The 27,282-nt window shown below is 43.9% G+C and overlaps 1 protein-coding gene across 1 annotated transcript; it reads right to left on the bottom strand.

Annotated features, from left to right (window-relative positions):
* Nucleotides 1-1,121: 1,121 nt before the first annotated feature.
* Nucleotides 1,122-26,732, bottom strand: LOC116979124 (ADP-ribosylation factor-like protein 6). The gene is made up of 5 exons (XM_033030611.1): nucleotides 26,347-26,732; nucleotides 13,082-13,143; nucleotides 12,815-12,883; nucleotides 4,107-4,201; nucleotides 1,122-1,255 (listed from the first exon to the last, which is right to left on the bottom strand). The coding sequence occupies exons 1-5, from the start codon at nucleotides 26,467-26,469 to the stop codon at nucleotides 1,122-1,124; spliced, it is 483 nt and encodes a 160-aa protein (XP_032886502.1). The 5' UTR covers nucleotides 26,470-26,732.
* Nucleotides 26,733-27,282: the final 550 nt, after the last annotated feature.

Here is a 27,282-nt window from a genome sequence, read left to right on the forward strand (position 1 = left end):
GCAGGGGGTGGTTAGTGTGTGTGTGAAGCCGCAGGCTGCCCCCCCGCCCCCCCTCCTCCCCGGAACCGTGCATTGAGAGGACGGGACCCAAACGGGTCCCACTTAGTCTAGTATATTATTAAAACTCTCATCTTGTTTGGATGTCTGCTTGCGTGCGTGTGAGATCCTGAAATTATGCCAAAATGGTACACAATAATGCTAAAATCTTTGCACCACATTTTCAACGTTGAAAATCCAGCAGCAGCCAGAACAAGGTACGACTCTTTGGGCGACTACTCACGACCATACAGGCTTCATCCCATGACATGTCGCCGGGGTGGTCGTGAGTAGTCTCCTCAGTCGCCCAAAAAGTCGTAGCATCTTTCTGGTCGCCGCTGGATTTTTAACACGTTGAAAATTTTCGGCGACCTGCAGCAGCCTATGACGGATGCTGACAGTCGCCGTAAATGTCGCGTAAGTGGATCAGGCCCATTAGTCCCAGCAGAGTGAGTCTGAACAGGAGGGGGAGTGGGCAGGGTGAGGCTGAACAGGAGGGGGAGGGAGTGCTGGGGGAGGTAGGGGAAGTGGAATTGGACTTTTTTTAAAGTCCTGGCAGCAAGTGCTTGCATTTTTTTAAAGTTTTAAAAGAGGGAGGATGAGGGGCTATGGGTGAGGGTGGAGTATTACGTTGGGGGAACAGGTTGCGCTGGGGGAATGGGTGAGTGGTGGAATATTGCGTTGGGGGAACAGGTTGCGCTGGGGGAATGGGTGAGTGGTGGAATATTGCGTTGGGGAAACGGGTTACGTTGGGGGACCAGACGTCCAGTGTGACAGGGACCTAATGGGTCACACTTGCTCTAGTAATCTATAAAATGAAAGCTGCCTTCAAATTTAATTTATCCTTTCCTGTCAATTACATATTTAGAATTTAGAGATACAGCATTGAAACAGACCTTTTAGCCCACCAGACAACAGTCTTTGGCACTGTGAGGTAGCGGTTCTACTAGCTGTGCCACTATACATATTCAAGATTGCTGTGTATATATTTTATCGATATTAAAATGTGGAAGAACAATCCATATTAATATAAACAATCAATGCAGTATCAGTTATGATCACTTGCATTACAATTCAGTTTTCACCTACCATATAGACCAAGGTTTACACTGGATGTCATGAAGTTTCAAAGTGTTGGTCAGTGTATCTGATGACATAACATCTTTCAGATCCATTTTATTTGCAAAAAAGAGGATTGGGGTTCGAGAGTATTTGACATCTGTAGGTACAAAATTGTATTCTTCACAGTTTCATGCAAATACATTTGTGTGCAGCACATGAGAATAGAACCACAATATCCTTTTATAAAACATGAGAAGGTACAAAACTAGATAAGAAAATGAGATTGAAGGAGAAGGAGATGGAGTTGTAGTTGCGGGAGCGCATAGTCTCAAGAGTAGATGTTGGTACACAGGACAGAAACGAGGAGAAATTTATTTATCCTTGAGAATTGTGAATCTTTGGAATTCTCTACTCCAGAGGGCTGCGGGTGTTCAATCACTGAGGATCCACGGATTGGGTCAAGGAGAGGATTGAGGAAAGAAACAGGCATGATCTTGCTGTATATCATGATAATAAACATCACAAGTTTACATTACAGGAGTAGAATTAGGCCATGCGGCCCATCGACTCTACTGATCTCTGCCTCCTAATCCCATTTTCCTGCCTTCTCTCCATAACCCTTGACACCGGTTCTAATCAAGAATTTGTCGATCTCTGCCTTAAAAATATCCACTGACTGCCTCCACAGACTAATTACCCTCTGACTCAAGAAGTTCCTCTTCACCTCCTTTCTAAAAGAGCGCCCTTTAATTCTGAGGCTATGACCTCTGGTCCTAGACTCTTCCGCCAGTGGAAACATCCTTTCCACATCCACTCTATCTCTGCCTTTCATTATTCTGTAAGTTTCAATGAGGTCCCCCCTCAACCTTCTAAACTACAGCGAGTAGAGGCCCAGTGTTGTCAAACGCTCATCATATGCTAACCCACTGGAGTCATTCTTGTAATCCTCCTCTGGACCCTCTCCAGAGCCAGCGCTTCCTTCCTCAGATATGTGGCTCAAATTTGCTCACAGTACTCCAAATGTGGCCTGGCCAGCGCCTTATAGTACTTCAGCATTACATCTCTGTTTTTGTATTCCAGTCCTCTTGATATAAATGCTAGCATTGGATTAGCCTTCCTTACTCCCAATTCAACTTGCAAATTAACTTTTTGGGAGTCCTGCACCAGCACTCCCAAGTCCCTTTTCACTGATTTCTAACTTCATATTTAGGGCTGGGGGGTTTAGAATATGTTGTAGGTTCTAAACACAATTCTTGCTAAATTTGGCTGCTCTTTACTTTTGGAAATGGTCTCTTTTGTTCCACATGCACAGTAAACCTTAAATGTGTTTTGTTCATGTACCAATAATCAACCTTCCCGATATATTCCTCTCATGATTTTGTATACCTCTATAAGATCTCCCCTCATCCTAGATCCCTCTGCTCTACAACACTCCACAAAGCCCTACCATTTACTGTGTAGGCCCTGCCCAAAATGCAACACCTCACACTTTTCTGTGTTAAATTCCATCAACCATACCTCTGCCCACCTGGCCAATCAATCCAGATCCTGTGCAATATTTCACAACCATCTTCACTCTCTGCAAAACCTCTAACTTTTGTATCATCAGCAAACTTGCTAATTTTGCCCTGTATGTTCTCATCCATATCCTGCTGTATACCATGACATCCTTCCTCACAGTCCGTGACCCCAGCAATCTTGGTGTCATCTGCAAACCTACAGATCAACCTGTCTATGTTTACGTCCAAGAACCTCAACTGTGACTTGTGAAGACACGAAGATCTTTGTTGAGGCTCCCGTAATCTGCTCTCTTGCCTCACTCAATAAGATGGGACAAATCCCGTCAGGTCCTAGGGATTTATCCACCTTAATGCTCTTCAAGAACACAAACACCTCCTCCTTCTTAATCTCAAACTGCCCTTGCATATTAATGTTCTCCACACTTATCCCACTGTCCTTTATTTCCTTCTCCTTGGTGAAAACAGATGCAATGTCATTTAGTTTCTCTCCTGCATCCACAGACTCCAAATATAAATTCCCTTCTTGATCCTTGATCAAAGGATGAGGATCATAATCAAATTACAGTAAAATTCCAATTAGTGTGAAAATCTGCACCTTCATCCAAATTCAAAAGGAAAATCCACAACCAGAAAATACAATAACATACCTTGACCTTAAAAATATATCCCCATTCCTTTGTGATCACTGACTTCCAATCATGGAACTCCTAATCAATCAGAACCATGGAAATAACAATGACCATTGTTTTTGCCATCTGCTGTTTACCATCACCACAGATGAGGGCAGGGCTCTGGGAAGTGTTGTAGAACAGAGTGATCTGAGAGTGAAGATACATAGTTCCTTGAAAGTGATGTCACAGGTAGATAGGGTGGTCAAGAAGGCTTTCGGCACATTGACTTTCATCAGTCATGGTACTGAGTTTAGAAGTTGGGAGGTTATGTTACAGTTGTTCAAGACATTGGTGAGGCCACATTTGGAGTATTGTATTCAGATTTGGTTGTAGGAAAGATGTTAAGCTGGAAAGAATGTAGAGAAGATTTACGAGGATGTTATCTGAAAGGGTCACGAGTTATAGGGAAAGTTTGAGCAGACTATGACTTTATTCCTTGGAACGCAGGAGGACGTGGGGTGATCTTATCGAGGTGTATGAGATCATGAGGGAAATAGATAGGGTAAGATAGCTGCCAGAGGAGGTAGTTGAGGCAGGTACTATCCCAGCATTTAAAAGACATTTGGACAGTTTCATGGATAGGAAAGGTTTAGAAGGATATGGGCCAAACGCAGGTAAGAGGGCCTAGTGGAGATGGAACATCATGGTTGGCGCAGGCAAGTTGGGTCAAAGGGCCTATTTCCATGCTGTTTGAATCCATGACTCTATTAGAACAACAGTGATCAAGAAGGTAGCTCACCATTTCCTTCTCAAGAACAATTAGAGGGGAGTTCTCTACATTATCTATCATACACACCAGTACCCATTTCTTTATTACCTGGATGAATAAGGAGGGTGTCTAATTCTTCTTTCACCACAGAAATCCTCAGTCTATCCACACTGTCAATGACAAAAATAATGGCGTGAGCATCCCTGCAATGAAAACAAAGGTTTTAGCAACCAAACAATACTGATTTATTCATGTAATAATTTTGGCCATTGTCAATCATAAAACACTTACTGACGTTATCCATGGTACAAATCATTAATGTTATAACTGAAGCAAAACTATATTGCCTGGTAAAAGCTTTATTCTACAGGAAGGACCACAGGAATGGAGCACACAAACTGCTGGAGTATCTCTGGATAGAAGGAATGGGTTATGTTTCGGGTCGGGACCCTTTGACAGACTGAGAGTCAGATGAATGGGAGACACAGAGATAAAGAAGTGCAAGGTGTGAGAACAAGACATCAAAGAGGATGAGGCTCAAGGAAAATGTAAATCATTGTTAGCTAGGCAAAGGTGACAATGAAGCATACAGAGATTGTCCCATTCTGTCTCCCTGATGTTATCTCTGTATGGTACATTGTCAACTTCTCCTCGATAACAATGATCTATTCGACATTTTCCTTGAGCTTCAACCCCTTCGATGTCTCTTTTTCATACCTTATACATGGCCGTCCGAAGGGGGGGGTGCATTTGGTGCGACCGCACCCCCTTTTATTTTCCCAGAGTAAGAAAAAATCCCGAGGGGAAAAAAAAGGAAAGAAAAAAATCTGGCCCGCGGGATAAGGGAGTGCCCATTTCTCCGGGCCCGGGGGGGGGGGTGGGTGCGGTGTCTGCCCGCCCGGTCCAACATCTCCATCCGCGGCGTCGGAGCCTCACCAACGGCTTGCCTGGCGACCAGGAGACCGTCCTCCCGTTGCCGGGCGGGAGTGGCTGAATTTGAACCCAGCGGCTGTAACCTCAACACCAGATGCCGCAGCGGCGGGGCCCGCTCCCCTCACCTTCCCCCGCCGCCGAGACCCAAGCCATCTTCCACCCACGCCACCCCCGCTGAGCCCACGCCACGCCCGCTGGGCCCACGCCACCCCCGTTAGGCCCACGCCATCCCTGCTGGGCCCACGCCACGCCAGCTGGGCCCACGCCACCCCCGCTGAGCCCAAGCCACCCCCGCTGGGCCCACACTACCCTCTCTGACCCCCGCCGGGCCCACGCCACCCCTGCTGGGCCTACGCCACCCCCGCTGGGGCCATGCCACCTTCATCTTCGTCCCCCCCGCCAGAAAGAGGGGGGGGATGTGGGAGGGGGAGAGAGAGAGGGGAAGGGAGGGGAGAGAGAGATGGGGAGGGAAGAGGGAAAGGGGGATTATCTTTAGTGAGATTGCAAAATTAAGGTAGGTTTTAGTGCTATTATATTATATATATATATCAAATAATATCAAATAATTGGAACTGCTTTCTTTTCCTTGATAATAATACTGAAAAATATGAATTCCATAGTTTGTGACATAAATATACATTTTAATGGGATCATTATATACAGATGTAACATTTCCATTTCGAGATCGGGGGAGCGGGGGGGGGGGGGGGGGGGGTAGGGCAAATATGCGTCAAGCCGATAGCCTAATCGTTAAAGTGTTAAAAGATAGCCTAATCGATAAAGAGCTGAGAAGAGGAATCGGAGCTGCCAAGGAAAGGTACTCTGAGAGGTTGAGGAGCAAGTTCTCAGCTAGTGACACTTCTTCAGTTTCGAAGGGCATGCAAGAAATCACCAGCTATAAGAGGAAAGCCCCCCGCTCTTTGGACAATCGTCAGCTGACGAACTACCTGAATGGATTTTACTGCAGGTTTGAAAATCAGAAACGTAACCCTGGTACCCCCTCCCCAACAAACATATCCAGACCCCAGTCTGCAAAGAATGGACCCTGCACCCTCTCCTTCCCATTCACCACCTCACACCTACTTAAGGCAAGACTCCAATAATGAAAAGAGTTTTGACCACCTGATATACCTGCGACACGACCTTCAAGGAACCATGCAACCATCAACCATTCCTCTGCCCACCTGGCTAATTGATCCAGATCCTGCTGCAATCTTTCACAACCATCTTCACTATATGCAAAACCACTCACATCTGTATCATCAGCAAACTTGCTAACCTTGCCCTGTTCTGTGACGTTTCACAAAGTGCTGGAGTAACTCAGCGGGTCAGGCTGAGTATGGAGGTTGGGAGGTCATTTTGCAGTTGCATAAGAAGGTGGTGAGGCCGCATTCAGAGCATTGTATTCAGTTCTGGACACCATGTTATAGGAAAGATGTCATCAAACTGGAAAGGGTACAGTGAAGATTTACGAGGATGTTTCCAGCACTAGAGGGCCAGAGCTATAGGGAGAGGTTGAGTAGGCTGGGACTCTATTTCATGGAGCATAGGAGGATGAGGGATGATCTAATAGAGGTGTATAAAATCATGATTTGAATAGATATGGTTGAGTCTTTTGCCCAGAGTAGGTGAATCGAGGAGCAGAGGACATAAGTTTAAGGTGAATGGCAAAAGATTTAATAGGAATCTGAGGGGTATGTTTTTCACACAAAGGGTGGTAGGTGTATGGAACAAGCTGCCAGATGAGGTAGTTGATGCGGGGACTATCGCAACATTTAAGAAACAGTTAGGTACATGGATAGGACAGGTTCAAAGTGATTTGGATCAAACGTGGGCAGGTGGGACTAGTGCAGATGGAACATGCAGGGCCGAAGGGCCTGTTTCCACACTGTATCACTCTATGACTCTATTTATCTTTCCCTCTCAAACACATTCTCCTGCCTTCTCCCCATTACCTCTGACACCCGTATCAATCAAGAATCTATCAATCTCCTCCTGAAAAATGTCCATTGACTTGACCTCCACAGCTGTCTGTGGCAATGAATTCCACAGTTCACCACCCTCTGACAAGAAATTTCTGCTTATCTCCTTCCTAAAGGAATGTCTTTTAATTCCGAGGCTGTGGCCACTGGTCCTAGTGGAAACTAGTGGAAACATCCTCTCCACATCCACTCCATCCAGGTTTTTACCAGGCTGGGACAGACTGCAACAGCTTAACATCATGTCCCAAAGCTCGTGTCCTGTCCTGCATCACCCAAGCCAGCAGAGACATTATAGGAGAGGGCAAGCACCGTAACAAAGCAGCTCACGATGGTTTGGGTAACATTCAGGAATGTCTATGCATGCCACATCATGAATATTACTGAAGAACGGTCTTGACCCGAAATATAATCTCCAGAGATGCTGCCTGACTCACTGAGTTACTCCAGCACTCTGTGACATGTCATCTATCCATGTTCTCCACAGATGCTGCCTGACCCGCTGAGTTACTCCAGCACTCTGTGAAACGTCGCCTATTCATATTCTCCGCAGATGCTGCCTGACCCACTGAGTTACTCCAGCACTTTGTGTCTATTTTCCCTTCACCCGTCTGCCCAAGCCCACTCTCCCACCTCCTTTCCTATGTTCCTTTCCACCCATAAACCTCTCTCTGCCTTTACATTTCACTCCTCTTTCAAATCTGCTCTACTTACCTACATTCATTTTTCTTCTTAACATTTTAGTCATAGAATGATGCAGTGTGGAAACAGGCCCTTCAGCCCAACTTGCCCACACCGACCAACATGTCCCATCTAAACTAGTCCCACTCACACGCGTTTGGCCCATATATCCATCTAAATATGTCCTATCCATGTACATGTCCAAATATCTCTTAAACATTAGGATAGTCCCAGCCTTAACTACCTCCTCTGGCAGCTCGTTCCATACACCCAGCACCATTTGTGTGAAAAAGCCACCTCTCAGATTCCTGTTAATTTCTGAAATATTGGTCATAAATTTGGTGCAAAAATGCTCCAAAATAAGGCTCAGACTGCATCAGAGAGCATCTAAAACCCCTGAGCTTCCAGGGCCCTTAAGCGGGCCCTGGACTCTGGCATCGAGGGACTTCACGCTTCGCGCTCATGACGTGCGCAGTGCGCACACTATTTCTCGTAAATTTTTTTGTAATCCTGTCATGCCACACCCCTTTTTGGAAAGCTTCGTACGGGCCTGTTATAGCGATGTTACAACTGCGGCACTGCAGTTCTGCCACTGGCCATGTGCGCGACTTTGGCGCCTTTAAGGGGAGGGAGGGGCCGGGATGAAAGTCCAGTTTTCTACCGCCTGTCCAAGGCGGATTTCCTCTGGCTGCTAGCTGCTGCAGAAAAATCGTTCCGACTTCCATTCCCAATTTTTTTTTTTTTTAAATCGCGAGACAATTTAATCATTATATTAAAATAAAAAGCGACTTCTAACGGCGTCAATGCCTACAACGTGACGGATCTCAAGTACGGGACTAAACACGATGTAAGTCGTCTATTTTACATATAAATTTGCTTCTTGGAATGACTTTAATCAATCCTCTATAAGCGAAAATGTTATTTGGTCCCCATACGAACCGGCAGTGTTTTTCCTGCCGATATGGGGTTCAAATTCACCACAAATGCAACGTTCCAATCGATCGTGTTCCAGAAGCAAGATGATTAAAATGCCCATTTTTTTTTTAGATAAGCCATCTGGTTTTACCATCTGGTTTGGGAATTGCTCTGCCCAGGACAAGAAGGCTCTGCAGAGAGTAGTGCGTTCGGCCGAACGCACTATGGCAACTTCACTCGCCCCCCTGCAGGAACTATACATCAGGAGGTGCAACTCCAGAGCCAATAAAATCATGGGAGACCCCTTCCACCCCTGCAACGGACTGTTCCAGCTGCTACGGTCAGGCAAACGCCTCCGTTGCCATGCTGTGAGAACGGAGAGGTTGAGAAGGAGTTTCTTACCAGATGCCATTAGGAGTCCTATCTCACCAGGGACTAACTTTTACTGTACCACTCTACTGCTTTAAAAAAAAAAATGTATTGCTTTTTTTTCCTTTTTTCCTTCCGCCCACAATATTTAATATGTAAAAGAATATGTGATTCTGTTCCATTCTGTTTGTAGTTTGTTTGGTTGTTTGTTTGTCTTTTTGCACAAAGTCCACGAGCATTGCCACTTTTCATTTCACTGCACATCTCGTATGTGTATGTGAGGAATATACTTGACTTGACTTGATCTAAATTGTCTATATTTTGTGTTATTCTCTCTCTCCATGATCATTATTTTAAACTAAATATTCACAACAGTTTGAGTCACATGTATTGTGCAAAAAACAATAATTTGATTATATTTTGGGTGGATGTTTCTAGATTAATTTATAGGAATTAAACATTAAATTCCTTCCATCTGGGATATAAATTCATGACAGTGAGATTTAAAAATCATGTTATATTGTGAATTCTTGTGTGAATGGGATTAGTTTGTTATTTGGATACTTAGGCTATTTAAGAAATGGAATCTACAGGACATTGTTAATGGGAAAGTAGTGGGCAGAAAGACATGTCATGTGTGGTTTGAAGAGCAAAAACGTGTAGTTTACAATGCCAAAATTGAAAAGTTGAGGAAAAACAAGGTGTACAGAGTTGCTTATTAGTTACAATCTGAGGAGTATGATGATGCTACTGATTATGATATGCCAATGTACCAGCTAGCAACCGATCTTCTCCATAAAGACTTGGTCTATTGCTAGAAATTGTAATTTATTTACCTATCATTTACAGCATATAATACAATGATATTAAAGTTCTGATCTTGCGAATATCACATTTTTGAATTTTCAAGGCAGTCTGGGTGTTTATTACTATTTCCGTCACAACGGTCAATTTTGTAATTTACTACAACTAGGTAATTAACTAATTATATGCTTTAATTTCAGGTGATCCAAGTGCAAAATCAGAGGGAGGGATGTGGATGGAAGGGTATAATCGGTCGGGGAAAGAGGGGGAAATAAAATGGAAGGAAAAGAGGATGTGGGGGGCATTACTTGAATTTAGAGAATTCAATGTTCATATTGTTGTTGTAAGCTACCTTAACTGGAGGGGGCTGAGGACAGAATAATTGGTTGGGGAATGGGAAGGGGGGTTGAAATGGTTAGCAACCGTGAAACCATCAGCTCATGGCATGCAACCGGAGATCCAGCAGGCCTTACCGAACACTTGCTCTCTGTCTTCCAAAGCCCGCTGGATTATGATTAATTATTTTTGTAAAAGGAAAACATTTTCATTTTTAACATATCAGTTCGGATCACTAATTACGAAAATGTTACCTCCCACGTCTAAACTCCGAAATTCCCTGGCCCCATCAAACCTTGATCAGTACCTTTTATTTTCAAAAAACAGCCCTAAAAAGCTGGCTGCATTTTGTTGGCTTAGATTTGCCACCTGTCCTTAATGCTGTGCTCACTTTATGCTCATTCATAAAGACTTTGCCTGGCATGTATCCATGGCTTCACATGACATGTTGGGTCATGTGGACAGGACACCACAAATCCCATCCACAAAAATCCACCCTCCAATTTGGCCAGCACCCAAAGCTATCATATTTTACAATACATCTGAATGTATTTGACATTCAAGCTCTATTAAGAACAAAATAAAACAAATTAACTTAAAAAAACACCCCTAAATCACCTAAAACAAAATATTGCAAGCATAACTAATTAAAAGCAAATCTATCTTATTCTTTTCTTTCATTCTCATAGACACAAAATCTCCATTCATAAGATGACGTTATGGGTTCCATATCAAGTTTAAATTAAAATCATCACACAAACGGATTTGTAAGTTTAAATGCTAAGAAATTCCATCAACTTGTGCTCTTCTACAGGACTCTATGCACGCTAAATGTCAACAGATTTCAGAAGGCTTTCGACAAGGTCCCACAGAAGAGATTAGTATGCAGATTTAAAGCACACGGTATTGGAGGTTCAGTATTGATGTGGATAGAGAACTGTGTGGCAGACAGGAAGCAAAGAGTAGGAGTAAACGGGTCCTTTTCAGAATGACAGGCAGTGACTAGTGGGGTACCGCAAGGCTCAGTGCTGGGACCCCAGCTATTTACAATATATATTAATGATTTGGACGAGGGAATTGAATGCAACATCTCCAAGTTTGTGGATGACACGAAGCTGGGGGGCAGTGTTAGCTGTGAGGAGGATGCTAGGAGGCTGCAAGGTGACTTGAATAGGTTGGGTGAGTGGGCAAATGCATGCAGATGCAGTATAATGTAAGGTTATCCGCTTTGGTGGCAAGAACAGGAAAGTAGACTATTATCTGAATGGTGGCCGATTAGGAAAAGGGGAGATGCAACGAGATCTGAGTGTCATGGTACACCAGTTATTGAAAGTAGGCATGCAGGTGCACCAGGCAGTGAAGAAAGCGAATGGTATGTTAGCATTCATAGCAAAAGGATTTGAGTATAGAAGTAGGGAGGTTCTACTGCAGTTGTACAGGGCCTTGGTGAGACCACACCTGGAGTATTGCGTACAGTTTTGGTCTCCTAATCTGAGGAAAGACATTCTTGCCATAGAGGGAGTGCAGAGAAGGTTCACCAGACTGATTCCTGGGATGGCAGGACTTTCATATGAAGACAGACTGGATAGACGCGGCTTGTACTCGCTAGAATTTAGAAGATTGAGGGGCGATCTTATAGAAACTTACAAAATTCTTAAGGGGTTGGACAGGCTAGATGCAGGAAGATTGTTCCCGATGTTGGGGAAGTCCAGAACAAGGGGTCACAGTTTAAGGATAAGGAGGAAGTCTTTTAGGACTGAGATGAGTAAAAAAATGTTCACACAGAGAGTGGTGAATCTGTGGCATTATCTGCCACAGAAAGTAGTTGAGGCCAGTTCATTGGCTATATTTAAGAGGGAGTTAGATGTGGCCCTTGTGGCCAAAGGGATCAGGGGGTATGGAGAGAAGGCAGGTACAGGATACTGATTTGGATGATCAGCCATGATCATATTGAATGGCGGTGCAGGCTCGAAGGGCCGAAGGGCCGAATGGCCTACTCCTGCACCTATTTTCTATGTTTCTATTGCTTGAAATTACCAACATTTTCATGCAAGCCCCAAGTCAAAATCTCATTCATCTTACCACCTTTTCAAAGGCACACTGTTCGTCCAGCTATTCAAGTTCATATCATGAAGACATTTTAACTTTTAACTTAACCAAGCAATCTTTCCACCCATCTTTGCCAAATGCCATTCAGTTATCATTCACCTTAGCCAAGACAAACTGATATTTGTCTCATTACTAGTTTCCACTTTCTGGACATACACCATCCTACACAAAAGAGTAGCTGAAGTAATCAAATTGTATCTCAGCACATGGTGTTACTAGGCCTCCTTTGGCAAGATTAAAGCCGTAAATGTGCAATGGTGATATCTGGTCAACTCAATATCACTCAATATCTAATATCACCCAATTAGGCAAAGATCTTTACGAGCCATCTCTGATTAGCTCTACTCCCAAGTTTACCTGCGTAGGAAGGAACTGCAGATGCTGGTTTAAAACCGAAGATAGACACAAATAGCTGTTGTAACTCAGCGGGACAAGCAGCATCTCTGGAGAGAAGGAATGGGTGATGTTTCGGGTCGAGAAATCACGTTTCTCACTCCCATCACAGTCCAAGTACAATCCCAGCTTCTTTCTCCCTTTTAAATCTTGCTCCTTTCCTTTTTTATCTTGTCTCCATCCATTGTGCATCATTTTTGATAACTCACAAATATTTAAATACATCGTAAACAGTTTCTGTACAAAACACACGTCATTCAGGTGTTTTATGTAGCACATCATTTACTGGCGACTTACTTATAGTAATGTTCCCAAAGGTTTCTGTATCTTCCCTGGCCTGACATGTCAAACACTGTAAAGGACAACCTGCAATTAATTGAGAAATTTAAGTGAAGATAAGAAAATACAAATAATCACTATAATCTGTTGAATGCAATTATTTTTCTCCATTGTCATCAGAGGTTTTGAGCAGATAGCAAGTACAGAGAAAAAGAAAAGCTTGTGTTATTGTTGATTGAAGAATTGTCCTCTTATTTGGTGCAGTAGAAAGTCAATTGATTCTACCTGATTGTGGAGAATTTCTCTACATTGAATCCAATTGTTGGTGTTACGAGTTGGACTTCTGCCTGAAAAATAAGAAGGTTAGTTAAGTTCAATGTCAAATGATTGAAATATACAAATTAAGTTTAGCAATCCATTTGTTTTTAGTACAGATATTGCAACGTTTTTCAATGAAATTACAATACAACAATAAGTTGCCTATTGAAATATAAAACCATAGAGGCCAGATGCATTTTCCATTCAATACAAAATTAATTCCTCTGGCCAGCACAGTGGATACACTTGAGATAAAGAGACGACTAATCAGCATGGGTTACTATATCTGGTCATATTCCAAAGTCTCCGCTATCTCTGATACTGCCCAGTTGAACACTTACATACATGTTTTTTCTGCCATCATAAATTTAATTTGCAAATGAAGTTCTTGGAATCAGAGCATTTTCACCATCTTCTCTTATTGCAACCTTTAACAAACCATCTTCCATCAATGTAGTAACAAGGAACTGCAGATGTTGGTTTACCAAGGAAAGACACAAAATGCTAAAGTAACTCAGCAGCCCAGGCAGCATTCCTGGAGAGCATGGATAGGTGACATTTCAGGTCGGGACCATTCTATATCTGATGTTCCTGAAATGACCTCCTGTACATCGGCAAGGCCAAGTGTAGACTCGGCAACCGTTTCACCAAACACCTGCGCTCGGTTTACCAAGGACTGCGGTAACTCCCGGTTGTAACCATTTTAACTCCCCTCCCATTCCCATAATGATTTTTCTTTCTTGGGTCTCATTGTAAGAGTGATGCCTCATGCAAGATGGAGATTTCAGCACCTCATATTCCACCTGGGCAGCTTCCAACCCAATGGTATGAATATTGAATTCTCAAACTTTGCCTTTCCTTTCCCATAAACCCTCCCTTTCCTCAACTCCACCCCCCCCCTCCCGAACTTTGGCTGACCTTGCACCTTTTTCTCCCGACCTAAACGTCACCTATCCATGTTCTCCAGTGATGCTGCCTGACCTGCTAATTTACTCCAACATTTTGTGTTTTTCCATTTACCATCAATCCCTCTGCACTTTGATACAATTCCAAATACCTGCCTTTACTGGGCTGCAGCTATTTAAAGAAAGTAAAAGCATCTCAAGTAATGGCTTTCATTCTAAATCTATAGTCATCTCCAGAGTTAGATTTAGATATAGCTCTTAGGGCTAAAGGAATCAAGGGATATAGGGAAAAAGCAGGAATGGGGTACTGATTTTAGATGATCAACCATGATCATATTTAAAAGGCCGAATGGCCTACTCCACCTGTTTTTTTGTTTCTGGCACAAATTATCCAATTTCGGCATTCTGCATTTCTGTTCATCTGCTGTACCGCATCAATCTTAGTATTGTTAACTATAAGGTCTGACTCTCTATTGCATCTCAGATTTATTTTCTACCTTTGACCAGTCACAGATGGCCAGTATTCAACTTCCCTCCAATTAAGAATTGCAAACAGTGAAGCCACAACTTTACTCAAAGTCACAATTTCAATTTCCATGTAATTGCCTGCTTCTCCTTCTAACGTCTTGTATCAGGTGCAACCAGAACAGGAGCTACGTTATTGATCACAATGTACCCATCAAAAAGACCACTTGCTTCCATCTCTATGGCATCATCAGCCTCTTTCCAGCCTGTTTATTGTTAAAACCCAAGTTAGTGCTTGTGTAATTTCCAGTATCATATTTTCTATTGTTAAGATGCCTTTACTCTATGTTCAGGCAGCTAATCTTTCATCTGTCATAAACCATGTTAAAGGGAAAACCACAGAGGAAATCTGGTAATAATGGAATGGAAGGAAGGAAAACATTCGATGTATTTTTTTGAAAGAAGACCTCTGAAATTTCCCTGAACGTTCACACCAAAACAGAATGGTTAAAAGGCAGAAGTAACACTCTAGTTCAGGCTACATTAGACTTAAAAGCTTGATATGTCCAAAAATTGCAAACAGAACACCTTGGGTTTGTGATGGGATCTACAAGGTTGTATTTTACTCTTGCAAACATTTGATGATTCTCTCAACTTTTGAAGCAAACTTGTAGGATTTTAGCCCCTCGATGGTTCTGTATACAGTCATCCACTTCCCAGAAATTTATATTTTTCTGCCTGGTTCTATATACCATGATTATCCCTCTGGTGGTGTATAGGTATAAAGGAATCTTTAAGTACAAGATTTTGCTGTTTGTTTGAGAATCACCACCAAAAAATAATATGATGTTTATGGACCCTTCCTCTAATTACCAATGGACAGAAACATGGAAACTATACCTTACTAAAATTTAGACCTTATGACGTTACCTGGCATGATAACATCCTGGCAAGTTGCATCTCAGCCTGAATTGTAAATTTGGAGTTTATGTGGATTAACCCTTATTAATTTATGCCATTTATAACCTTCACCACACAAATGTGCGTGCCACCCTTAAATGGTATTACGGTACTACACAAAGACTCTCTCTCTCTCTCTCTCTCTCTCTCTCCCTCTCTCCCTCTCTCTCACTCACAAGCCAGCAAAGCCAGATATTTGAATGTTCCTGTTTGCTTAATGGAATAAAGATTGATTTCACCATGTGTGTGTATTTCATATGGATCGCCAATAAACATGGTGTCAGAGTCTTGAATCACGTCTCCAACTATTTTGCCTGAATTTATTTTATTTTATTTTTTTATATCGAATCATAGATAGTTCCTTACAGAGACCATATCCTTTGGTGTTCGACAGTGAGCTTGCTGAACGGTGGCACATCTTCGAGGTGGAATTTGGGATTTTCATTGATGCTGCCCACCCTGCAGCTGCACCCCACATCAATTATCCTCAATGTGGCGGGCACAGAGGCTGCCCTGCGGGCACAGGATTTCCACTACACCCCAGAACATACCGATCCGGTAACACATGTTGTGACCCCAGCAGAGTCCATCAGCGACCCGGTCTGCCTCCTCAGAAAGTTCAGAGACCTGTGCCAACTTCGCACCAATGTTATCATGGAACACCACAAGTTTTTACCCTTAGCCAACAAGAGGGCGAAACGGTTAAATCCTACATTGGTGCCCTCAAGAGCATTGCATCCAGATGCCACTTCCAAGACCGCGACGTGCTCATCTGGGCAGACTCGTATATGGCATCCTGAATGATAAGGTGAGAAATCAATTATTCCGGGATGAAGAGCTTACACATGATAAGGTTGAACGTGCCTGCCGGGTTGCAGAATACACTGATACCCATACCAAAGCCTTGGGACTGGGGCCACACTCTGCCTACAACGTCCATGCCTTCTATTGGTCCCCACGACAAACATTAACCCCTCAACAATCGCCTAAACCCCCAGGGAGGGTAACTGATCATCTAGTCAATAACCGTGGTAATTGCGGTGGCTCACACCCACAATTTCGTGAGCAATGCTTCACTTATGGCAAATCTAGTCACTATTGTAAAAAGAAAGGCCACTTTATCCGGTGCTGCCGTGCCAACAGGACCCAATCACAACAATCTCTCTATGCACTTGAATCAGAATTTTTATGACTTATATGACAGAATCAGCAGAACCACAGCCACAGCATCTGCAAGAAGTCAGCCTAAACATACATTCTTGTATTCCCGACTCTACGGCTACAGGCAGTGATTCTATGACAACGCTCAGTATCAACAACACCAAGGTTGCTACTAAGATAGACACAGGAGCGAGGTGTAACGTGATTTATCTGGCAGACTTCCAAAGAATTCACAACAACGAAACTGTTCTGAAAACAAACTCGAAGTTACATCCATTTGGTGGGGGAGAATTGCAACCAGTTGGTACGGTTACATTACAATGCCATCCAGCAACTCAAGTTTACAACTTGGAATTTTTCATCCTTAAAGGGGAGGTGCCCCTCCTTCTGGGCAATGATGCATGCCGTAATATGAACCTAGTTTTCTTCGGCAAAACTGTGTACCAGCTGTTGACCTCTCAAAGTCCTACCCAACAACTACTCGAACAGTACAAAGACCTTTTTGACAAGCAGCTGGGCAAGCTTCCCACGAAATACAGCATTGTAACCGACAAGGAAGTTATACCTGTCGTTCGTACTCCTCACCGAATCCCACGTGCAATGAAGGACTGCGTCAAACCTAAATTAGACAGAATGGAATCACTGGGTGTAATAACCCCTGTCAACGACCCCTCCTCCTGGGTCTCCACCATGGTTGCAGCAGTCAAGAAGAACAAAGACGAAATAAGGATCTGCATCAACCCTAGGATTTAAATATTGCCATCAAACGGCCACAGCACCCGAAGCAGACGGTGCAAAAAGTCGCTGCCAACCTGGGTAAAGCTACAGTTTTATCTGTCCTAGATGCAAATAACTCATTTTGGCAAATGCCACTAGATCATGCATCCTCTATGTTAACCACATTTGCGACGCCCTTCAGATGCTACCGATTTTTACGAATGCCATTTGGCATCAATTCAGCTAGTGAGGTTTTCCAGCGTACTATGGAACAACTCTTTGCTAGCTTCCCATGTTACATAATTGTGGACGACATACTGGTCACCGGGCGCAATGAACAAGAACATGACTCAAACCTGAAACAGGTGCTGGATCGTGCCAGGGAGGTAAATCTCAAACTCAACCCTCTCAAGTGCAGGTATCGGGTCAATGAAGTGACTTATGCGGACCACATGTTCACCAACAACGGACTGAAGCCAGACTCATCTAAAACCATTGCCATCAACGAAATGCCAGCACCTACGGACGTGACTGCTCTACAACGATTCTTAGGCATGGTAAACTACCTGGAAAAATTCATCCCAAACTTCAGCAAGCTATCAGCCCCGCTGCGACAAGTGACCAACAAGGATACACACTGGTCCTGGCACCAACACCAGCAGAGGGCATTGAAAACCCTCAAACAACTCTCCAACCCTCGCATACTTTGATGCCAAGTTACCCGTCACCCTTACATGTAATGCCTCCCAGTATGGACTGGGTGCTGCTTGCCTACAAGACGACGGAAAGGGTTTCAGACTTATTGAATATGCCTCCCGTACCATGACCGACACTGAATAGTGCTACGCTCAAATTGACAAAGGGGCTACTCGCAGTAACCTTTGTCTGCAAGAAATTCAAGGACTTTATCTTTGGCAACCTGAACATGGTCGAAACCGATCACCAGCCCCTGGTCAGTATCCTCAGTAAGCCGATCCACATGGCACCAGCGTGCTGACAATGCATGATGATGGAACTACAGAAATATGTCAACAGACTAACCTACAAACGTGGTAAGGACACGCACTTAGCTGACACCCTCTCAAGGGCACCTCGCCCAACCTGCGAGAAACACCTGTCTGATGATGAGCATGAGGTGTACACGGTTATGATGGGCTCCTGCCTCCAATCTGCCGATTTAGACATCCTAGTGTCACAAACAGCTGGAGACGAAACACTACAATCGCTGGCCACTGTCATCCACCATGGCTGGCCAGATGAACAGCACCACCTGCCACAAGCTGTCCAAACATTTTTTCCTGTCCGTGACGAACTGGTCATTCAGGACGGCATGATAATGAAAGGTCACAAGGCAGTCATCCCGACGTCTCTTCACAACAAGTGCTTCGACATTGTCCATGGGGGCCATCCCGCTGCAGAAGTAACCCTTCAACATGCGAAAGGCATGCTGTTCTGGCCAGGGCCGGCCTTAAGCCGATTGGACCGATTGCTCCCAATTGGGCCCCGCGAGTAAGGGGGCCCCGCGCCAGAGTAATCTACTCTCGGCTCGGGTAGACCTAGGTGTTTAAGAAGGAACTGCAGATGCTGGAAAATTAAAGGTAGACAAAAGTGCTGGAGGAACTCAGCGGGTGCAGCAGCATCTATGGAGCGAAGGAAATAGGCAACGTATCTGGCCAAAACCTTTCTTCAGTCTGAAGAAGGGTTTTGGCCCGAGACGTTGCCTATTTCCTTCGCTCCATAGATGCTGCTGCACCCGCTGAGTTTCTCCAGCACTTTTGTCTACCTTCAGGTAGATCTACCCCGGGTGGAGGGGGGAGAGAGGGGCGGATATAGAGTAGAGGGGTTGAGGGGGAAGAAAGGGGTAGACGGGGAGGGGGGTGTGAGGGGGAGAAGGGGGAGGGGTGGGTCATTCACTCACGGCAGTGCTCCCGCCCTTCCAGTCACCGTGCTTCACGCATACAGACCCGGCTCCACCCCTCTCTCTCCCCGGGAAGACGCGGTGAACCATACACGGAGGGCCGGGCTGGGGTTTGGAGCAACGTTTACAAACCTCGGCCTCAGCTCACACCCGTCTGCGCAGACCCCGGCATCCTCTCCCTCCCTTCTCTTCTTCCCTCCCTGCTCTCCTTCCCTCCCTCCTTCCTCTCTCTTTTCCCTTCTCTTATTCGCTCCATCCTTTCTTTCTCTCCGTCCGTCCCTCCTTTCTCTACTTCCATCCCTCCCTTCTGTCCTTCCTCCCTTCTCTCCCTCCCTTCTCTCCTTCCATCCCACACACACATCATGCACAGACAACTAACACACACAACTAAGTTGGGATGGGGTAGAAGCCCAAAGGGTAGGATGGGACTGAAGTCCAAAATTTAATGCCTGGGCTGGTTTTTCACCAATAATTATTGGTTTTCCAGGATCTATTTAATTAAATTACTTTTTTTTTCTTTTCACAGCCACTAAAACAAGAGGTATTGTAACTATGTACTTTTCAGAGGTGATCTCACATTTTATTTGTTACTTGTAGGCTTACATGCATGCAATTATATATTAAAATGTAGCTTAGATCTGTTTGGTCCATTAAGTCACAGGCACTTTTTAAGCGCACATTTTGATTACTTTCCATTCTACCATATAGATATAAAGTCTATAATAGACTTTAATTATATTTCTATGAATTTACAGACCTTGCTGGGAACCTGGGGCTCACTAAAATGTTTCCCAATTGGGCCCCGCACCTCCTAAGGCCGGCCCTGGTTCTGGCAAGACATGGGAAACTCCATTCTAGAGAAGGTTGCTGCCTGCCCGATCTGCAATAACTTGACCCGGCACCAACAGAAACAACCACTTCTCCCGCACCTCACGCCGGACTTACCCTGGTCCACAGTAGCAGCCGACATCTTCGAGTGACACGGCCAATAATACCTGGTTTTAGTTGATTCCCACTCAGGATAGTTTGAAATAGACCTGCTCAGTAGCCAGACCTCAGCCATGGTCATTGAGAAACTAACTCGCCACTTCTCTATCAACGGAGCCCCCCCTAAAGCCACTCTCAGACAATGTACCTCAGTTCTCCAATCAGCTCTGCAGGAATTTCGCGAAAAACTGGGACTTTCACCACATTACCAGTAGCCCCAAGTACCTGCAGTCCAACGGCCTGGCGGAGCACACGGTAAAATGTGCAAAAGAACTAATGGAACGCTCACACAGGGCTGGCTCTGATGTTTATCTGGACTTACTCAACCTACGGAACATCGTCCGCGACCCTCTCCTGCGATCTGCAGCCGAACATCTCATGTCATGGCGAACCCGTTCCACTCTGCCTATGGTCAAGCAGCTACTAGAACCACAAGTTCGTGCACCATCAGTAATCCAATCCCAGCTCCAACGCCGCCGCAACATACAAAGAAAATATTACAATAAAACCAGCTCTCCGCTTCAACTGCTCAACAAGGGACAGGCTGTCCGTTTGCGGTCACTCCGAGGTTACGACCGCCTCGGTGTCATTCTGGGGTCCACCGCGGAATCACGCTCGTACTTGGTCAGTATTGACAACAGCATTTATCGGCGAACCCGCCAACACCTCCTCCCAGTTAATGAACCGGCACCTCCACGTCCTTACCTGGACCAGCCCACCGGTCTTCACTCACGCTCTGGGAATGCCACTCCAGCGATTCCTCTGCTGGCGCCAGCGCCATCCCTGCCTTCCCCGGTGCCCCAATCCTCACCGGTGTCTTCTTCTTGTTCACCCGATAAGGGACTTGCTTCCCCAGCGAAGGATGAGGTGTCTACTGGAGGTTATTATGGTACACGTGCAGGTCGTGTCTGCAAACCAAATCTGCTAATTGGAAAATTTACTGGCTATACCTGAACTGTTTAGTTTTATGTGCTCTCATATGCAGTAAAATAATAAATGCCGCACCATATACTGGTGTATTGCAATATGCCCTACTACCCACTATATATGCTTTACTTCTTTAAGAGGAAGGATGTAGATTAACCCTTATTAATTCATGTCATTTATAACCTTCACCATACATATGTGCATGCCACACTTTACATGGTATTACGGTACTACACAAAGACTCTCTCTCTCTCTCGCTCGCAAGCTAGTGAAGCCAGACGCGAGCAGCTGGCTGTTTGCTTAATGGAATAATGATTGATTTCACCATGTGTGTGTATTTCATATGGATCGCCAATAAACAGTTTAGTTGATGGGATGATGGTGGTGAGAGTAAAAAACATTCTTATTCCTGGGTGTGGATATCTCTGAAGATCTGTCCTGGACCCAGCATCTTGATACAATCATAAATAAAGCCCATCAATGCCTCTACTTACTTAGAAGATTGAAGAGATTTGGTATGTCGACGATTACTCTCTTGAACTTCTACAGGTGTACAGTAGAGGGCACATTGATTGTATCATAACCTGGTTCTGCAACTCAAACTACAAGGAATGAGGAAGTTTGCAAAAAGTGGTTATCACTGCCCAGTCAATCACGGGTACCACCCTGGCCACGCTCTCATTTCACTTTGTCATTAGCCTTCGCATATCAGTCCTACACAATATAAGAATTATTATTTCTTGTTCTGATGTTTCAGAGAAAGTCCAATCAATCATACTAAGCATGGGAGTTGTCCTGTACTAATGTTTCAAAATATATTTGTTTCCACTGCAATACTATAACCATATATCCAATGCTACTGGCATCTGAAGATTTTCTCCCTTTGGTCCTGTATTCCTGATGTTCTGTTCTATACAAGAAGATATAGTGGTAAAGATGGTATATGGCAGATTCACCGGCAACGGTCAGGGCATCAAATATAAAAATTGAGAAGTCATGATGTAATGATATAACTTTGGTTAATTCCAATCTGGAGAATTGCAGTTCTAGTGGCCATGCAAAAAGGAAAGACGTGGAGGCTTTGAAGAGGGTGCAAAAGAGGTTCATCAGGATACTGCCTGGATTAGAGAGTATTTGCTATGAGCTTGAACAAGGTTGGATTAGTTTCCCAGGAGCTTTGGAGGCTGAGGGGCTTTCTGATAGACATATACAATTCTGAGAGCAATAGGGTGATTTCACGAAAGGTCACTGGAGCGTAAATCCCCACTCACGTGACCGAAATTTTTAACTGGGGGACAAGCGTCACTTCCGGTACATGTTAGTGGATGGGAAAACACGCACTTTCACACCCGTTAAAAACATCGAAACATTTACCATTTAAATAATCGTAAACTCTCAATGCGTTTGGAAATCAATTTTACTGAGATGCAAGCTAACGATTATTTAAATGGTAAATGTAGCTTCAGAAGCGTGTTCATTTTGCATGTTAAAACCCACCCGATAACCATGGGCGATTTTGCAATTTTACTGACGGGTTTCTAACTTTTAATACTTTTCATATAACAAATGAATAAAGATAAAAAATCAATAATGCCACTTTTGATGAAATGCAGCGAGCAAACGCGATAATTCCCGATATTTTGGATCTTTAAATCTCCAAGAAAAAAGTCCGCGAGCACTTCCGCCTTTTTTACACCTTCAGCTCGCTCTTGTATTTACCTTAGTTTCTATCTTTTTTTTGGACTGTAAATTTAAGTAGCTGTTCCTCACGGTCACCCCGACTGGCTCACTTAATTGCAGCTCAAAAACGGGCCGTTTTCGATGTTTTTAACGGGTGTGAAAGTGCGTGTTTTCCCATCCACTAACATGTACCGGAAGTGACGCTTGTCCCCCAGTTAAAATTTTCGGTCACGTGAGTGGGGATTTACGCTCCAGTGACCTTTCGTGAAATCACCCTATAGATAGGTTAGATAATGTATTTTTTCCAAATATTAAATGCTAGAGAGCATTTTAATGTAAGAGGGATATATTTAAAGTAGATTTAAAGCATTTTTACAGAGTTTTGAAAGTACGTGGAACTCACTGACAGGAGATGTTGTGGAAGCAACTACAATAGCAACATTTAAGATGCATTTAGACAGAAATGAGCAGGCAGGGAATTGATAAATATACAGTGCCCCCCCATAATGTTTCGGACAAAGACCCATCATTTAATTATTTGCCTCTGTACTCCACAATTTGCGATTTGAAATAGAAAAAAAAAAAAATCACATGTGGTTAAAGTGCCCCCCCCCCCCATTTCAGGGCACCCTAATGTTTGGGACACAACAACGTCATGTACATGAAAGTAGTAATGTTTAGTGTTTTGTTGGATATCCTTTCAATACAATGACTGCTTGAAGTCTGTGATTCATGGACATCACCAGTTGCTGGGTGTCTTCTCTACTGATGTTCTGCCAGGCCTGTATTGCAGCCATCTTTAGCTTATGCATGTTTTGGGGGTCCACTTCAGTTTTCTCTTCAGCATATAAAAGGCATGCAAAATTGGGTTCAGATTGAGTGATTGACTTGGCTACTCAAAAATTGAGCATTTTTTAGCTTTGAAAAACTCCTGTATTTGGGTTTTTTTGTTTATTATAGAGAGAATTCTTCTGTCATCAGTTTTGGAGGTCTTCTTTGGCCTGCCAGTCCCTTTGCGATTAGTAATCTCACCAGTGCTCTCTTTTTTATAACCATATAACCATATAACAATTACAGCATGGAAACAGGCCATCTCGGCCCTTCTAGTCCGTGCTGAACACTTACTCTCACCTAGTCCATCATCTTCTTCTTAATGATGTTCCAAACAGTTGATTTTCGTAAGCTTAAGGTTTGGCTGATGTGTTTCTAACAGTTTTATTCTTGTTTCTCAGTCTCATAATGACTTCTTTGACTTTCATTGGCACAACTTTGGTCTTCAATTTGATAAGCAGCAATAAACATAGAAACATAGAAAATAGGTGCAGGAGTAGTCCATTCGGCCCTTCGAGCCTGCACCGCCATTCAATATGATCATGGCTGATCATCCAACTCAGTATCCTGTACCTGCCTTCTCTCCATACCCCCTGAACCCTTTAGCCACATCTAACTCCCTCTTAAATATAGCCAATGAACTGGCCTCAACTACCTTCTGTGGCAGAGAATTCCAGAGATTCATCACTCTCTGTGTGAAAAATGTTTTCCTCATCTAAAAGATTTCCCCTTTATCCTTAAACTGTGACCCCTTGTTCTGGACTTCCCCAACACCGGGAACAATCTTCCTGCATCTGGCCTGTCCAACCCCTTAAGAATTTTGTAAGTTTCTATAAGATCCCCCTCAATCTTCTAAATTCTAGCGAGTACAAACCGAGTCTATCCAGTCTTTCTTCATATGAAAGTCCTGACATCCCAGGAATCAGTCTGGTGAATCTTCTCTGTACTCCCTCTATGGCAAGAATGTCTTTCCTCAGATTAGGAGACCAAAACTGTACGCAATACTCCAGGTGTGGTCTCACCAAGACCCTGTACAACTGCAGTAGAACCTCCCTGCTCCTATACTCAAATCCTTTTGCTATGAATGCTAACATACCATTTGCCTTCTTCACTGCCTGCTGCACCTGCATGCCTACATTTAATGACTGGTGTACCATGACACCCAGGTCTCGTTGCATCTCCCCTTTTCCTAATCGGCCACCATTCAGATAATAGTCTACTTTCCTGTTTTTGCCACCAAAGTGGATAACCTCACATTTATCCACATTATACTGCATCTGCCATGCATTTGCCCACTCACCCAGCCTATCCAAGTCACCTTGCAACCTCCTAGCATCCTCCTCACAACTAACACTCCCCCCCAGCTTCGTGTCATCCGCAAACTTAGAGATGTTGCATTCAATTCCCTCGTCCAAATCATTAATATATATCGTAAATAGCTGGGGTCCCAGCACTGAGCCTTGTGGTACCCCACTAGTCATTGCCTGCCATTGTGAAAAGGACCCGTTTACTCCTACTCTTTGCTTCCTGTCTGCCAGACAGTTCTCTATCCACATCAGTACTGAACCCCAATACCGTGTGTTGGGGGTTCAAAGTTTCTAAAGTTTCCAAAGGTGATGGAAAGACTGGAAGAAAGACTAGGTGCTGAGAGCTCTCTTATACCTGCACTAAGGAGGCAATTAAACACACCTGAGCAATTACAAATGCCTGTGAAGTCATGTGTCCCAAACATTCAGGTGCCCTGAAATGGGGGGACTATGTATAAACACAGCTGTGAACCAAAATGTATAAAAATACCCCCTAATAAAGTCTGACAGTGCGCACTTTAACCACATGTGATTTTTTTATTACAAATCTCAAATTGTGGAGTACAGAGGCAAATAAATAAATGATGGGTCTTTGTCCCAAACATTATGGAGGGCACTGTAGATCCTGTGCAGTCAAATGTGTTGGTGAAATTAGCATAATGGTCAGCAATGACATTGTGGGCTACAGGGTCCGTTTATATGCTGTTCTATGTTCCCAAAGCCTGAAACACAGATAAGAATTGATGTAAACACAAGCATATGGTTTAGCTCCTGTCTGCCACTAGGTGGACAAGGAAATGTTCTCAAATACATATAAAAGTGATCCAAAGGAACCAAGCGGATTGAAATTTAAGTTCTCAGAATCACACTTTTACAGTGGAGAATGTTTCCAAGCTGTTCAGTGCTCCAGTGTTTTACTTTACTGTCAGGACAACCAGATCTGTGAGTGTGATAATGAGAATTTTTAGAAAAACAGGATCAGCATCTGTTTTATCAGCATCGGTGACAAGTGGCACTTGCTTCTTGCAGGCCTTCTTCAATATAATTTAAAAAATCCAGCAGTTCTGCTTGCACAAACAGTGTTCCCAGAGCTGAACAATTTTCATTATTACCATTTATCACCCGTTGTAGTCGTGCTATAAAAACGCTTTCAGAAATCTCCAGACTATCTATTAAACTAAAAGTTGTTGCGTTGTCAGACAATTCTTGAAATGTTATTGGCACAAACACCTCATCCAGTGCTAGCTTTCTGTTATTATCTACTGGAAACAATAAATGACCTACTCATGGGGCGGGCCATTAATCAATCACAACACACAACACACGAAGGAAGGGGAGTTTAATGAGTGCCTGAGGAATTCCTCTCGTACTCACACTGGCGGGTTTCAAACGGTCGATGATGGTGCTCTTGCCGCTGTTATCCAGCCCCAAGCAAAGAATATTCGCGCTCTTGCGCCTCAGCCGTAGACATGCAGATAGTTTATCTAACAAACCCATGGCTGACCTGGGCGATAATGGCCAGTCCCACTTGGTTGCGGTCCTGCACCTCTCCCTTGTGTGTGTGTGTGCCTACAGTGACGCAACTGTGAAATGCAACCTCGGGTATTTGTGAATTTAAGAGGACTACAAACCGGGTACAAATAACACCTGCAAATATGTTACATGCTCCGCTCCAGCCATTATGACTTCCAGCAAAATTGATATTTCCTTCCGGTGGAACACGCGATAGTAATCAGACAGTTGTGTTCTTCAACCGCCAGCGGGTCCTATGCTCATCTTTCACATCACACTGCCTCCACCTTCTTACATCGACAAGCCCGGAATCTCGATGAGCAGCCGCCATTCCAGATTTGAGAGTTGTCTGTAGCTTTGACTGCTACAGAGATTCCTCCAGGACCCATTCGTTGTTGAAGCAGTCAACGAATTGTTCCAGATCTACGGTTTGCACTTTGATGTTCAACTCCCCTTTGGCACAACACAGCGGCCCAACTCCAGCCTGGTGGTCTCGGGTACACTTCATGCAGATAAAAAAGTTGATGAGTAACTTATCGGATTAGGCAACATCTCTGAAGAAATAAATAAGGTGACGTTTCGGGTCGGGACCCTTCTTCAGACCCGAAACGTCACCTGTCCATGTCTCCAAAGCGGCTGCCTGACCCGCTGAGTTACTCCAGCACTGTGCGTCCTTTTATGTAAACCAGCATCTGCAGTTCCTTTCTTCTACATTTTTATGCAGAGAAAGACTGAGAAGGTGTAGGTTTGCTGGCCTTTGCTTTAATCTGCGTCCTCAGTTTGATGACTTCTGTGATT

This window comes from Amblyraja radiata, chromosome 12 (genome assembly GCF_010909765.2).
Source record: "Amblyraja radiata isolate CabotCenter1 chromosome 12, sAmbRad1.1.pri, whole genome shotgun sequence".
Classification (NCBI taxonomy): Eukaryota; Metazoa; Chordata; class Chondrichthyes; order Rajiformes; family Rajidae; genus Amblyraja; species Amblyraja radiata.